General features: G+C 29.4%; 1 protein-coding gene across 1 annotated transcript; it reads right to left on the bottom strand.

Annotated features, from left to right (window-relative positions):
- Positions 1-13,381: 13,381 nt before the first annotated feature.
- LOC136207019 (transcription factor MYB15-like) lies at positions 13,382-14,297 on the bottom strand. Its single transcript, XM_065998259.1, has 3 exons — positions 14,131-14,297; positions 13,920-14,049; positions 13,382-13,834 (listed from the first exon to the last, which is right to left on the bottom strand). Exons 1-3 carry the CDS (start codon positions 14,261-14,263, stop codon positions 13,396-13,398), a joined length of 702 nt encoding a protein of 233 aa, XP_065854331.1. The 5' UTR covers positions 14,264-14,297; the 3' UTR covers positions 13,382-13,395.
- Positions 14,298-14,558: the final 261 nt, after the last annotated feature.

Raw genomic sequence — 14,558 nt, forward strand, 5'->3', positions numbered from 1 at the left:
TTTGTCACATTACGTTTGGTAATGTTAAGTGACGCCACATTAAGTTATATTATGTTACATCACATTAAGTTATGTTACATCACATTAAGTTACGTTACGTTACGTTATGTTTCAGTTTGGTAATCTTTCAGTTCAGTAATATTTTAGTTCAATGATGTTTCAATTTAGTGATGTTTCAGTTCTATAATATTTCAGTTTAAGAATGTTTCAGTGCAGTGATGTTTCATTTCAGTGATATTTCAGTTTAGTGATATTTCATTTCAGTGATATTTCAGTTCAGTAATGTTTCAATTCAGTGATGTTTCAGTTTAGCAATATTTCAGTTCAGTGATATTTCAGTTCAGTGATGTTTCAGTTCAATGATGTTTTAGTTCAGTAATGTTTTAGTTTAGTAATATTTTAGTTCAGTGATATTTCAGTTCAGTTATGTTTCAGTTGAGTGATGTTTCAGTTGAGTAATATTTCGGTTTAGTGATATTTTAGGTTAAGTTAGGCTAGTTTAGTTCAGTAATGTTTCAGTTCAGCGTTGTTTAAGTTCAGTAATGTTTCAATTGAGTAGTGTTTCAGTTTAGTGATGTTTTAGTTCAATGATGTTTTAGTTCGGTAATGTTTCAGTTCAGTAATGTTTTTGTTCAGTAATGTTTCAGTTCAGTAATATTTTGGTTCAGTAATGTTTCAGTTTGGTAATATTTTAGTCCAGTGATGTTTCATTTCAGTGATATTTCAGTTCAGTAATGTTTCAATTCAATGATGTTTCAGTTTAATAATGTTTCAGTTTAGTAATATTTCAGTTCAGTGATATTTCAGTTCAGTGATGTTTCAATTCAATGATGTTTTAGTTCAGTAATGTGTTAGTTTAGTAATATTTTAGTTAAGTGATGTTTCAGTTCAGTTATGTTTCAGTTGAATGATGTTTCAGTTGAGTAATATTTCGGTTTAGTGATATTTTAGGTTAAGTTAGGCTAGTTTAGTTCAGTAATGTTTCAGTTTAGTGATGTTTCAGTTTAGTGATGTTTTAGTTTAATGGTGTTTTAGTTCGGTAATGTTTCAGTTCAGTAATGTTTCAGTTCAATAATGTTTCAGTTCAGTAATGTTTCAGTTCGGTAATATTTTAGTCCAGTGATGTTTCAGTTCAGTGATGTTTCATTTCAGTGATATTTCAGTTCAGTAATGTTTCAATTCAGTGATGTTTCAGTTTAATAATGTTTCAGTTTAGTAATATTTCAGTTCAGTGATGTTTCAGTTCAATGATGTTTTAGTTTAGTAATATTTTAGTTCAGTGATGTTTCAGTTCAGTTATGTTTCAGTTGAGTGATGTTTCAGTTGAGTAATATTTCGGTTTAGTGATATTTTAGGTTAAGTTAGGCTAGTTCAGTTCAGTAATGTTTCAGTTCAGCATTCTTTAAGTTCAGTAATGTTTCAGCTGAGTAATGTTTCAGTTTAGTGATGTTTTAGTTCAATGATGTTTTAGTTCGGTAATGTTTCAGTTCACTAATGTTTTTGTTCAGTAATGTTTCAGTTCAGTAATATTTTGGTTCAGTAATGTTTTAGTTCGGTAATATTTTAGTCCAGTGATGTTTCAGTTCAGTGATGTTTCAATTAAGTAATGTTTCAGTTTGGTAATGTTTCAGTTCAGTTTTGAGTTTAGTGATGTCTCAGTTCAGTGATGTTTTAGTTCAGTGATATTTCAGTTAATTGATATTTCCGTTTAGTAATGTTTAGTTGAGTAATGTTTTAGTTTAGTAATGTTTCAGTTCAGTGATGTTTCATTTCAGTGATGTTCCAGTTTAGTGATTATTCAGTTCAGTAATATTTCAGTTTAGTGATGTTTTAGTTCAATGATATTTTAGTTCAGTAATGTTTCAATTCAATGATGTTTCAGTTTAATAATATTTCAGTTTTGTAATATTTCAGTTCAGTGATGTTTCAGTTGAGTAATGTTTCAATTCAGTGATATTTCAGTTCAGTGATATTTTAGTTCAGTAATATTTTAGTTTAGTGATATTTTAGTTCAGTGATGTTTCAATTCAGTGATGTTTCAGTTCAGTGATGTTTTAGTTTAGTGATGTTTTAGGTCGGTGATGTTTTCGTTCAGTAATGTTTCAGTTTGGTAATCTTTCAGTTCAGTAATATTTTAGTTCAGTGATGTTTCAGTTTAATGATGTTTCAGTTCAGTAATATTTCAGTTCAGTAATATTTCAGTTCTGTAATAATTCAATTTAGTGATGTTTAGTTTAGTAATGTTTTAGTTCAGTAATGTTTGAGTTTAGTAATATTTCAGTTCAGTGATGTTTTATTTCAGTGATGTTTCAGTTCACTAATGTTACAATTCAGTGATGTTTCAGTTCAACAATGTTTCAGTTTAGTAATATTTCAGTTCGGTGATGTTTTAGTTCACTAATATTCCAGTTCAATGATGTTTTCAGTTCAGTGATGTTTCAATTCAGTGATGTTTCAATTCAGTGATGTTTCAGTTTAGTGATGTTTCAATTCAGTGATATTTTAGGTTGGGTTAGGTTAGGTTAGGTTAGTTCAGTTCAATAATATTTCAGTTCAGTAATGTCTTAGTTGAGTAATGTTTCAGTTCAGTGATGTTTTAGTTCAGGTGATGTTTCAGTTCAATGATGTTTTAGTTCGGTAATATTTCAGTTCAGTAATATTTCGGTTCAGTAATGTTTCAGTTCAGTGTTTTTTAATTGAGTGATGTTTCAGTTCAGTGATGTTTCAGTTCAGTAATGTCTCAGTTTGGTAATGTTTAGTTCAATAATGTTTTAGTTCGGTGATGTTTCAGTTCAGTGATGTTTCCATTCAGTAATGTTTAGTTCGGTAATGTTTCAGTTTAGTAATGTTTCAGTTCAGTGATGCTTCATTTCATTGATGTTTCAGTTCACTGATTATTCAATTGAGTGATATTTCAATTTAGTGAGGTTTTAGTTCAGTAATGTTTCAATTCCGCAATGTTTCAGTTCAATAATGTTTCAGTTTATCAACATTTCAATTTAGTGATAAAACATTACTGAACTGTAACATCACTGAACTAAAACATTACTCAACTAAAAAATTACTAAACTAAAAGAATACTAAACTAAAACATTACTGAATTGAAACATCACTGAACTGAAACATTACTGAACTGAAACATCACTGAACTGAAATATTACTCAACTGAAATATTACTGAACTGAAACATCACTGAACAGAAACATCACTGAACAGAAACATTACTGAACTGAAACAACACTGAACTGAAACATTACTGAACTGAAACAACACTGAACTGAAACATTACCGAACTGAAATATCACTAAAATGATACATCACTGAACGAAAACATTACTAAACTGAAACATCACTAAACTAAAACATCACTAAACTAAAACATTATTGAACCATCACTAAACTGAAACATCGGTGAACTGAAATATTACTAAACCGAAATATTTAATAACGTCACGTTAAGTTACAATACGTTAGGTAACGTTAAGTTATGTTACGTTACGTTACGTTAAGTTACGTTATATTATGTCGCATTAAGTTACATTACGTTACGTTATATTAGAGATTGTAAACTCAATGATTGTTTACATTATGTTACATTATGTTACAGATTGACAGCTCAATGACTGTTTATAAATAAATAAAAGCTTAAAGAAATATTAAAGGTAAGGATTTATAAATTGAACTTACAATCCTAAGGATTTATATATTGAGCTTACAATCCTAAGAATTTATAAATTGAGCTTATAATTATTACGATACGTTACGTTACGTTACGTTACGTTACGTTACATTACGTTACGTTACGTTACGTTACGTTACGTTACGTTACGTTACGTTACATTACGTTACTTTATGTTATGTCATATCATGTCATGTTACATTATGTTCGGTTGGAGATCGTAAGCTCAATGACTGTTTATAAATAAATGGAAGCTTAAAGAAATAAAAAAAAGAAATAAAAAAAGCTAAGGATTTTAAATTGAGCTTACAATCCTGAGGATTTATATATTGAGCATACAATCCTAAAGATTTATAAATTGAGCTTATAATTAATACGATACGTTATGTTATGTTACGTTACATTAACTTACATCACGTCACGTTATGTTATGTTAAGGATTATAAGCTCAATGACTGTTTATAAATTTGAGCTTATAATTACTACGTTATGTTTGGTTATGTTATGTTTGATACGCTATGTTATGTTACGTTACCTAACTCTGAAGAGATAACATGTTGTGAGCCCATGTACCATCTAATCTTTTGACATGTTCCTGAACATTAAAACGCAGGTGACAACTCTGTAATAATTAATCTAATCCTAAAACATGATAAAAGGGTTAGAGAAATAGTCAAAAGAATGCATGCACTAGAAGGCACACGCTAAGCATCGTCCTTAAAAACGGTAAGTGACAGTGTTATGTAAAAACGGAATACCGTTTGTCGAAATCCCTCTTCAGAGTATGGTAATCGGGTTCCGCGACAGGTTATGTTACGTTACGTTGCGTTACGTTACGTTACGTTATGTTACGTTACGTTACGCTACACTACACTATGTTACGTTACGTCACGTTATGTTAGGGATTGTATGCTTATTGATTGTTTATAAATAAATGAAAGATTAAAGAAATAAAAAACCTAAGGATTTTTAAATTGACCTTAGGATTTATAGATTAAGCTTAACTCCTAAGGATTTATAAACTGAGCTTTTATTTCTTACATCACATTATGTTTACATTATGTCAAGTTAAGTATCATAACGCTACATAACGTTACGTTACATTACGTTACTTAACGCTTAGTTACGTTAAGTAATGTTATGCTACGTTAAATTTTATTAAATTATGTTAAGTTACATTATGTTACGTTACAATATGTTAAATTATACTAATTTAGGTTATATTAAATTAAATTGCGTTAAGTTACGACAATTTATATATGGCAATTTGTTATAATACATCACCAGCTCCTTGAGCTTGTTCATAATAGTAGACTGACTCACTGAACTTTACAAGTGTCCCACCAGCTCCCTAAACTTGCTTATTTCGTATCACCAGCTCCCTAAACTTGTCTATAGAAATTTATTAGATCTCTAAACTTTGCAAATATCGCACCAGCTTCCTAAACTTGCATATTCTGTAACAACTAAATACAAAAACTATAATACTAACTCGGATTAAGGTGCAAAAATACCCCTAACTTTTTGGGTCATGAGTATTTTTACCCCTAACGTCTATAATGGGGCAATTTTACCCCTAACATTGGAAGCCAAAAGCAATTTTATCCCTAATATTGATAAATTGGGTTAATTTGAGAAATAATTATCAAACTGTCTTCTCGGTCATGAATCTTGGCATCTACTCTTCACACGTGCGTCATTTTATCAGTAACAAATCACAAATATATGTTGAGATATGAAAAAAATATACTGTCTTTTGTATGAATTTGATAAAAAAAAATTCAAAAATTCCACCAAATTTATAAATATCAATCTTCAATTCTATTATTAAATTATAAAAAATATGAAACCTTTTTTTAGAACGAATCGATATGCAATTGGTGCAAAATAAGGAACAAAAATATTTGTGTTTTATAATAATATCTGAAATTGACCCAAATTATCAACGTTATGGGTAAATTTGCTATTGGCTACTAACGCTAGAGGTAAAATTACTCTTAACTCAAAATATTATGGGTTTTTTTGTACCTTAACCCTACTAACTCTCGGTCGTCATCATTTCGATCTCTCAATCCTGCAACACTAACTCTTATAATAGGTTGAAAGGTAACGGAAGAGAAAAAATTACCTTACAAATAGACGATGATATATTTTTAGAATTTAGGTTTAATAAGTTTTTTATTTAGTTGTTACGGAATAAGCAAGTTTAGGGAATTCGTGAGAACTTACAAAGTTCAGGAAGCTAATCTAATATTATGGATAAGTTTATGAAGCTGGTGATGGTGATGTATTAGGCCTTTAATTTATAAATCAATCTTGTTTTATTATATTGAAAAAATAAAATATGAAATTCATATTAAATGGTCAGAAATTTATATATTGAATGTATTAATTTTTATTTTTATATTCTAAACAAGTACCAATAATATTTTAAAAAAATACAAACACATAAATAAGAATTAAAGAGATATGTAGTTTTAGTTTTTTTATTAAACACAGTACACAAAGACAAAAGCTAATGATAAAAAAATTGAAAATAAATACCATGAAATCCTATGTACAGTACTTAGTAGGTGATTGATCACCACTTTCTCGTTGCATTGGCCGGCGGTAATTAACACATTTTCCTTATCTCTGTCTTCTTTTATTTTTTTTTTCAAAGATTCAATGCAATTGAATTAAAGAAAGAGAGAGAAAGGATTCTTCTTCTTGGAAGTTGAAAAATATTTAATTTTATTTTTTAATTATTTAATTAAATTATAAGTGATTGACATGTTATCAGGTAACTATTTATAATATTAAATAATAGATTTAAATTTAGAACATTGGATCTTGATCCAATAACTATTAAACACTCTCCATGAATGGTGATAATTTAGTGCTCACCATTAAAACCAACCCCATATATATATATTTATTAATGAGACCATCTTGTTGACCTCTCTATAGAGTTCTAATCCTTGTTTATCAGCTCTCTTTTATTATATATATATATATATATATTTATTAATGAGATAATTTTATTAAGTTAATAATCTCTCAAAATTTATAAAAATTACACATCAGCAGAATCTCTGTTATTGAGACACAACGTTAATCCTGCGACAAGTGTACTTTTATTTCCAGCTTTTATATATATAATAGATAGATAGATAGATAATAGATAGATTAAAAACATTAAATTCATGGATATATTTGGAAAGGTTGTTAAATGTTACCCCGATTTTATAGCATGACAACTATTTCAAAATATAATTTTTTTACACAATCAGAAAAACCTTAGGCGCTAATTGAATGGACATGACTCTAGAAGATTAATTGGTGACTATAATTCGAGATTAATCCGATTTGGGACAAATTATAGCTTAGTGCTATGTGGATTGTAGGAGTGTGCCTTACTTTTGGACAACTATGTATTGACACAGTTTCAGGTGGTTTAATGCATATTTCTGGTCTTTTTTTTAGACCATTTATGGCTTAATGATTTGTGTTTTTTGAATTGGCTTCTATGGAGTTTTTATGGTCTGTTTTTTTGGATCATTTCATATGGCTAAATGCATATATAGTCTGGTTTTTGGATCATTTCATATGGCTAAATGCATATATGGTCTGTTTTATATCAGTACATAATCACTAACAACATTTACCTTTACACCATAACATCATAATCAATTGATACAAAATCAATCCACCAATTGCCATTACATAATCAAAACCATTTCATTACACCATAACAATGCATTACAACTTCATCCTACCAATTCAGTACACAATCAAAAACATTACATTACTTAACCAGTTCAGGAACTAAACAACAGTCCTAAAACAAATCCCAACAACAAAATCCCTATCAATTTAAGCCATTGTCTACACTCTCCACTCCCATCCATCTTCACTGAATTGCTTCTTGAATTACTCTCTTCTTTCTCTTTCAACCTTTTGAACCGTCCCATGTTCTTAGTCTGTAAATTAGAGGTTTGATCATACCACCTGAAATAACCACAAAACATTTCACTGCCATAATTAGGACATCCAAAGAAACGTCTACCATGATTTGGAGGTTTCCGACACACTCTCATGTAAGCAACTTCACCACAGAAGCACACATGGTCTCTCTCCATCGTCCGGTGTTAGAATGGCCGGTTAACAGATTTCGATTTCGATTTCACTAAGCCCAATGACCGAATGAGAAGATTTCTCTTTCAGTTTGCTTGAGCGGATGAAAATCGATTGAACACAAACAAAAACCCAGAAAAATGGAATCCGTGAAGAAGCAAAGAAACGATGGAGACGAAGATGAGAATCCGTGAAACTCGACTTCGATTAGGGAAGGTCTGTTGAAGAAGAGTTGTTGAAGAAGAGCTGCTGTAGTGAAATGAGAACAGTTCGTGAAGAAGAAGAAGAAACCTCTGTGCAATTCGTCGACAGGGTGAAGAAGAAGAAGACGGTGAAGAAGAAGAAGACGATTTAGGGATATTTTGTTATTAATTGTGTATTAATATGGGTGTGGTTTGTTTTTGTTACCGTTGCAAGCAGAATTTCAGGGTGTTCACGCGCCTACAATTCGTGAAACTCAATCATGGTCCAGGTCACTGCCACGTAGGATTATTGTGGCCAATGATAGCGTTTTTATTGAGTTAAGGGGGCTAAAAGGATGTCCCTTAAGTTGAGGGGGTTAAATGAATAAAATGGGCAACTTAAGGGGGTTGCGTATGTATTAAGCGTAAATAAAATTAAAAATAGAAATCCTATAGAAGAAGATCGCTTAACTGTGTTGCTACAAAAAGTTGAACACTTCTTATCACAGCCCTTTTTCGTAGCAGAAGGTCTACGGTTCAAAAAAAGAACCAAATTCAAATAAAAAAAATTCTTGTTTTCATTTCTTCATTTTTTTTTTCTTTGTTGTTTGTAACCGGTTAAAATAATAATATAAAATATTTAAAATAGAAAAACATATATAATATCGACTGTTTTATCCATGTTTATAGTTTCATAATACTGTCTAAACCGTTTTACGACAAAAATAGGAAACGTACGACATAATTGTAGTATTCAAGATTTTTTTAGAAGTGAGCAGTATATAGCACAAATAAATTCAGGAATTAAAGGACTTTGTTAATTATACAGTAGAAAAGATATATAATATAAATATAGAACATCTCCAAGAGATTTTTAGTACAGTCTCTAAAAATAATATAAATAATTGACTTTTAGTGATTTAAGCGCGACTAAGATATATCATCTCCAACAATACTCTTTATATTCACTCCTTATTCAGGGCCGTCCTGGGCCTGGACAGGAGGGGCGTCTGTCCGGGGCCCAAGGGATGGAAGTGCCCCAAAAATAATATTTTTTCTAAAAAAATAATAAATTAAATGTTAAAATTAAATCTTAAAAGATGTAACTGTTGCAGTAATAGAGAAATAAGGGAGGAAAGGGTCCAAAAATAATGTTTTTATAAAAAATATAGAAATTAAAATCTCAAAAGATGCAATGACAATACATATAATTCATAGGTCTAAACAGTCACAGCATACAAATTTATGATTAATTTTTCTTATAATAATTTTTCGCATGTTGATGCTCATGATGGTTATTCAGAAATGAAAGTGTTGCAATTTATTTGACCAAAATTATTCATGTTAGTATTTGAAATTTTTTAATTTGTCAAAGCAGCATATTATTATACAAATATTTCAATTGCGTTTCAAATCCTCTTAACTATGTTAATGACTGTTGTATCTGCTGAAAGAATATTTTCGGAGTTAAATATTTAAGATCATCGACATCTTAAGAAAGATAAAATGTTGAGAGAATATTGATGCAACACTATTTTTAGTGATTTTGCATCTAGAATGCTCGTAGATAATATTTTGTATGAGCAACTTATATTTAATTTGAAGTAAAATAACTTATTTAGTTGAAATTTGATGTTCTTATTAAATCCATTGCTACGTGTAATAAAAATATGTTATTTTTAAGTAATTTTTGTTTTACATTATTGATTTTTTTTACATTATTTTTTACTTTTATTTATTAGGGCCCTCATTCGGTACTTCGCCCCTAGGCCTCTAGAATCTCAAAATCGGCCATGTCCTTATTTATTATTTTATTATTAAGATTATTATTTATTATTATATTTATCAATAGTGTGAGGAGAGAGACTCCTCAATAAAAAATGAAGTTAAGAGGCACTAAGAGTTGGAGAGAGGCTCTCTATTAATAGAGAGAATGTTGAGACTCTTAGTTATTTGAGGAGCCTCTAAGAGGCTGTTGGAGCTGATTTTTAACTTTCTCTCCTCAAATTTTAATTTAAGAACCAATTTAAAAGGCTGTTGGAGATGCTCTTACCTCCAAAATAAAATATTCCCAGCCTATTTTTTTTTCTTAATTCTCAGATTTAAAACTGAGTTTTTTTTCCTAAATAATTTATTTGGCTCCAAAACAAGTGGGGAATAATATCATAAAATGCTCAATATTTACAAGTGTCTTATATTTATCAAAAAAAAAAAAAATTTAACAATGTCAAATAAAAAGTTTTTATATGAATAGACACATCCCTTTAAAAAGGAATAAACTAATTATTTGACAAAATAATAATTAAAAACATGATTTTCTGATATTTTAAAATAAAAATACAATGTGATGATAAAAAAACAAAATAGAAGATAGTTAATTGTAAAAAAGGATAAGGTGCAAAAATTACTCCTAATGTTTACACCTAGTAGCAATATTACCTCTAACATCTAAAATAGTGCAATTTTACCGTTAAAGTTAACGGTCAAAAGCAATTTTACCCATAACATTGACAAGCTTGGTCAATTGGAGAAATTATTCATCAAATTGTCTTCACGGTGTGCGTCATTTTATCGAACTTATTAATAACAAATCACAAACATATGATTAAAGGTGAAAATTAATATATATATATATATATATATATATAGTATTGTGCATGAGTTGGACAAAAAAAAATTCAAATATTTCATGGAATTTAAAAATATTAATCTCCAATTCTATTATTAAATCACAAAAAATATGAAATCTTTTTTAGAATCAACTTACGTGCAATTGAGTCAGAATAAAGAACAAAATATATGTGTTTTATAATAATGTTTGAAATTGACCAAACTTCCTAACATTAGGGATAAAATTGCTTATGCCAGTCAATGTTACGGGTATTTTTGTTTGCACCTTATCCCTAAAAAAACATAGGCAAAAAGCATCATGGGGCCCCTGATCTTTCATTGTTTGGTGCATTAAGCCCTCGATCTTTTATTTAGACACATTGAGCCCCTGATCTTTCATCATTTGGTGCATTAAGTCCTCGATCTTTCATTTAGACACATTGAGCCATTGATCTTTCATATATGGGTGTATTAGGCCCTTTCGTAAATCAATTAATATATAGGTTTATTAAGGGCATGTTTGGTTAGGTTTATATAACTGCAGCGTTTTGCATTTTCTCTGGAAACTGCAACATTTTGGAGCTTTTCACGAAAAGCTCTTTTCATGAACAGTTGTTTGTAGTTACTTGTTATTGATAAAATTACACTTCTTATTTCCACAAAATGTGCTTCAATTTTAACATTATTTTTATTTTTAGAACATAATTATCGAAAAACAAAGTTTTATTGTATTCAATAAATTTTTTATTTTTTATTTAAATTATTTTATTAATTTGTATGATATATTTTTTATTTTAGAATTTGTTATTTTTAGAACATCATTTGTTGTCACACCAAACATGCCCTTAATAAACCTATATATTAATTGATTTATGGAAGGACCTAATACACCCATATATGAAAGATCAAGGGCTCAATGTGTCTAAATGAAAGATCGAGGGCTTAATGCACCAAATGGTGAAAGATCAGGGGCTCAATGTATCTAAATAAAAGATCGAGAGCTTAATGCACCAAACAATGAAAGATCAGGGGCCTCAAAATGCTTTTTGCCAAAAACATATGGGGTCATAGAATCTTACAAAATTCTCGTATCTACTGCAACAATTTTATTAGATGTTGCTATTGATCTGAGTTAAATTAGCTTTTTGTATATATTGCAACACTTTATAAACAAAGTTGTAACATATCCAAATTAATCATATGTATTGCAACATATATGTGGCAACACATTTATTTTATGTTGTTATAGACCATCTATGGTGTAGTGTCATCATTGAAGTATCGGAGGGGGTTTATCAGATTCCCGGCCCCTGTTTGACCGTGTTCTTCCTTCTCAGGTGACCTCAAGCAAGCAAACAAAGAGTAATTGGATATTCTGATATCACTAATATAAATAGAACAATTTCATAGGTAGATGCCGCAGAATTGAATATGAATATTGAAATTTATTCAAATGAATAAATTAAATTAGTATAATAAATAAAGGGTAATTAATTTATTAGTCCCTATATTTTGACAAAACACACTGTTTAGTCCCTGTATTTTTAAAAACACACGGTAAAGTCTAACGTTTTTCTCGGTGAACTGTTTAGTCTCTAATGTTTTTCTCGGTAAACTATTTAGTCTCTACCGTTAGACTCTCATGAAGATTCTGTTAGTCAATTTGGATTTGCGTTCTTCTTTTTTTTTATTTTCATTTCCTTTAAACTCTAATGCATCTGAAATCAACTTTGAGTGTTTTTCTTCTTAATCGTTCAATTTCGTAAGGATTGGGTCTGTTCTTTTTCTTGTTCTCCATACAAATAGCTTCTTCTTCTAAATTAGATTTTCTCTTCTAAAGTTTGAAGGTAAATAGTGAAGGGTAATTTAGTCATTTCCGAAGTCATAAACGGTACAAAATCTAACAAACAGACGGAAGGACTAAACAGTTCACTCTGAGAAAAAGGTTAAGGACCTTACCATGCGTTTTTTAAAATACAGGGACTAAACAGTGTGTTTTGTCAAAATATAGGGACTAATAAATTAATTATCCATAAATAAAACTATAAAACTTAATTAAATATACATAAAAGTTAATTAGTGATAGAAGGGTTGATTCGTCATTTTATATAAATTTTATGGATGGAAGGGTCAATGTCAATAGTTCTTCACATCACACTCCTAGTAATAGATAGAGAGTCCATCTTATTCTTAGTGCTTTCTTATTTTAATTTTTATTAATAATTTATTACTAATGAGTTCATCTCCTCACACTATCGATAAATTAATATAACAATAATTAATAATTTTAATAATAAAATAATAAATAATTAGTGAATATGATGAGTATTGTTAGACATGATATGCATTAGTTTTATGTTATTTTTTAAGATTGTACTAAGAATCTCTTAGAGATGTTCTAATTAGTTTTGTCAAAACTCACGGACGTGATAGTGTATTTCTAAAAACAAAAGAGCTAACTAGCTTAATATTTACAAACTAATAAATTATTTACTCATTTATATATATATTTCTTTTTATTGATTGATTGATGTTTAAATCATTCAAGCACATCCAATTTAGAATAAAGTGTTGAAAATTAATCTATAATTATCCAATACATAATTGCAACAGCAAGTTATTATTTTATTTTTGTCCTTATTTCATTTATAGAAAACAAAATGAAAGGTGCTTGTAAGCAAACAAAAGGAAACAAATTATCATCTATTATTAAATTTAGTACTGAAGCCAGTAAAATAATATGCCAATATTCTTGGGAAAAACAAACACTTAATCATTTGTTTTTTTTTTGAAAGAAAAACACTTAATCTAATCATCTGCAGAAAATGAAATTTCCTCTTGTAAGCTTTGATTATGACCAGACCAGAATTCATTATGCAATATTGAAGAAACTGAACTGTAATTTGAACCTTGGAATGGATGATGATCAGGTTCCCAAATGTTCTCCATTGTATAGAAGAATTCCATTGGATATGTCTGTAATTCTCCTTTTAAATCTTCCATAATATAATTCAATTCCTGATGATTGATGTTCTTCAGATCTTCAATTTCCAATTCAGCTGGAAACATATTTTCTGAATTTGGAAAACTGTGATTTCCAGAATTCAATATTCCATCTTTGGATTCTACATGATCAGATGTGTGAATTTCAGTTTTCTGAACAGCTAGTTTCTTCAAGTGAGAGTGCCAGTGATTTTTAATTTCATTGTCTGTTCTTCCAGGTAATTTAGCTGCAATTGCAGACCATCTAAAACATGAAATCAATAGCAAATATACTTAATAATTTAACCAAATAATCCATATTTTGTTGATGAATTTAATTACGAAATTACCTGGATCCTAGCTTTTGTTGAAGATTGATAATAGTTTCATCTTCTTCTCTGCTAAACCTTCCATGTTTTATATCTGGCCTCAAGTAGTTCATCCATCTAAGTCTGCAACTCTTTCCTGTCCTTAGCAGACCTGAAAATTCACCACAAAAATCATCAGCTTCATTGATTAAATTTCTTGATGAATTGTGTAATTAAGAGTTAATTTCCTGACCAGCAGCTTTAGACATCTCATTCCAATTCCAAATGCCATATTTGTTAATATAAGCAATCAGTTTCTCATCTTCTTCAGAGCTCCAAAGACCTTTCTTCAATGGCACTTTCTCGAATTCAATATATGTTATCATTTTCTCTCAAGATTTAGTTTTCTGTTTAATTAATCCGATCAACTTCCAATTCTCCTGCTCTATATACTCTCACAAAGTTATTGCTTATATATATATATATGTGTGCCAGCACGTGTGTCAAATTAAGTTCAAGATATACAATGTAGTCAATAATATCAGTATAATTAATTATATAAGTTGGAGCAAAAAAAAAAAAAAAAGGTTCATTACCATCTTGGAACATTCATTAATTGATTTTATTTTGGATCAAATTAAAGAACAAAAGCTAGCTGCAATATATAAATATATTTTAATC

Source organism: Euphorbia lathyris, chromosome 9 (genome assembly GCF_963576675.1).
Source record: "Euphorbia lathyris chromosome 9, ddEupLath1.1, whole genome shotgun sequence".
In the NCBI taxonomy this organism is placed as follows: domain Eukaryota; kingdom Viridiplantae; phylum Streptophyta; class Magnoliopsida; order Malpighiales; family Euphorbiaceae; genus Euphorbia; species Euphorbia lathyris.

Excerpts from the sequence above, each read along its gene's own strand:
- LOC136207019 (XM_065998259.1), bottom strand. The coding sequence starts at position 14,263 with ATGATAACATATATTGAATTCGAGAAAGTGCCATTGAAGAAAGGTCTT. Across the intron at positions 14,050-14,130 it reads TGAGATGTCTAAAGCTGCTG|GTCTGCTAAGGACAGGAAAG; the intron begins GTCAGGAAATTA and ends GTGAATTTTCAG. Across the intron at positions 13,835-13,919 it reads CAACAAAAGCTAGGATCCAG|ATGGTCTGCAATTGCAGCTA; the intron begins GTAATTTCGTAA and ends TTCATGTTTTAG.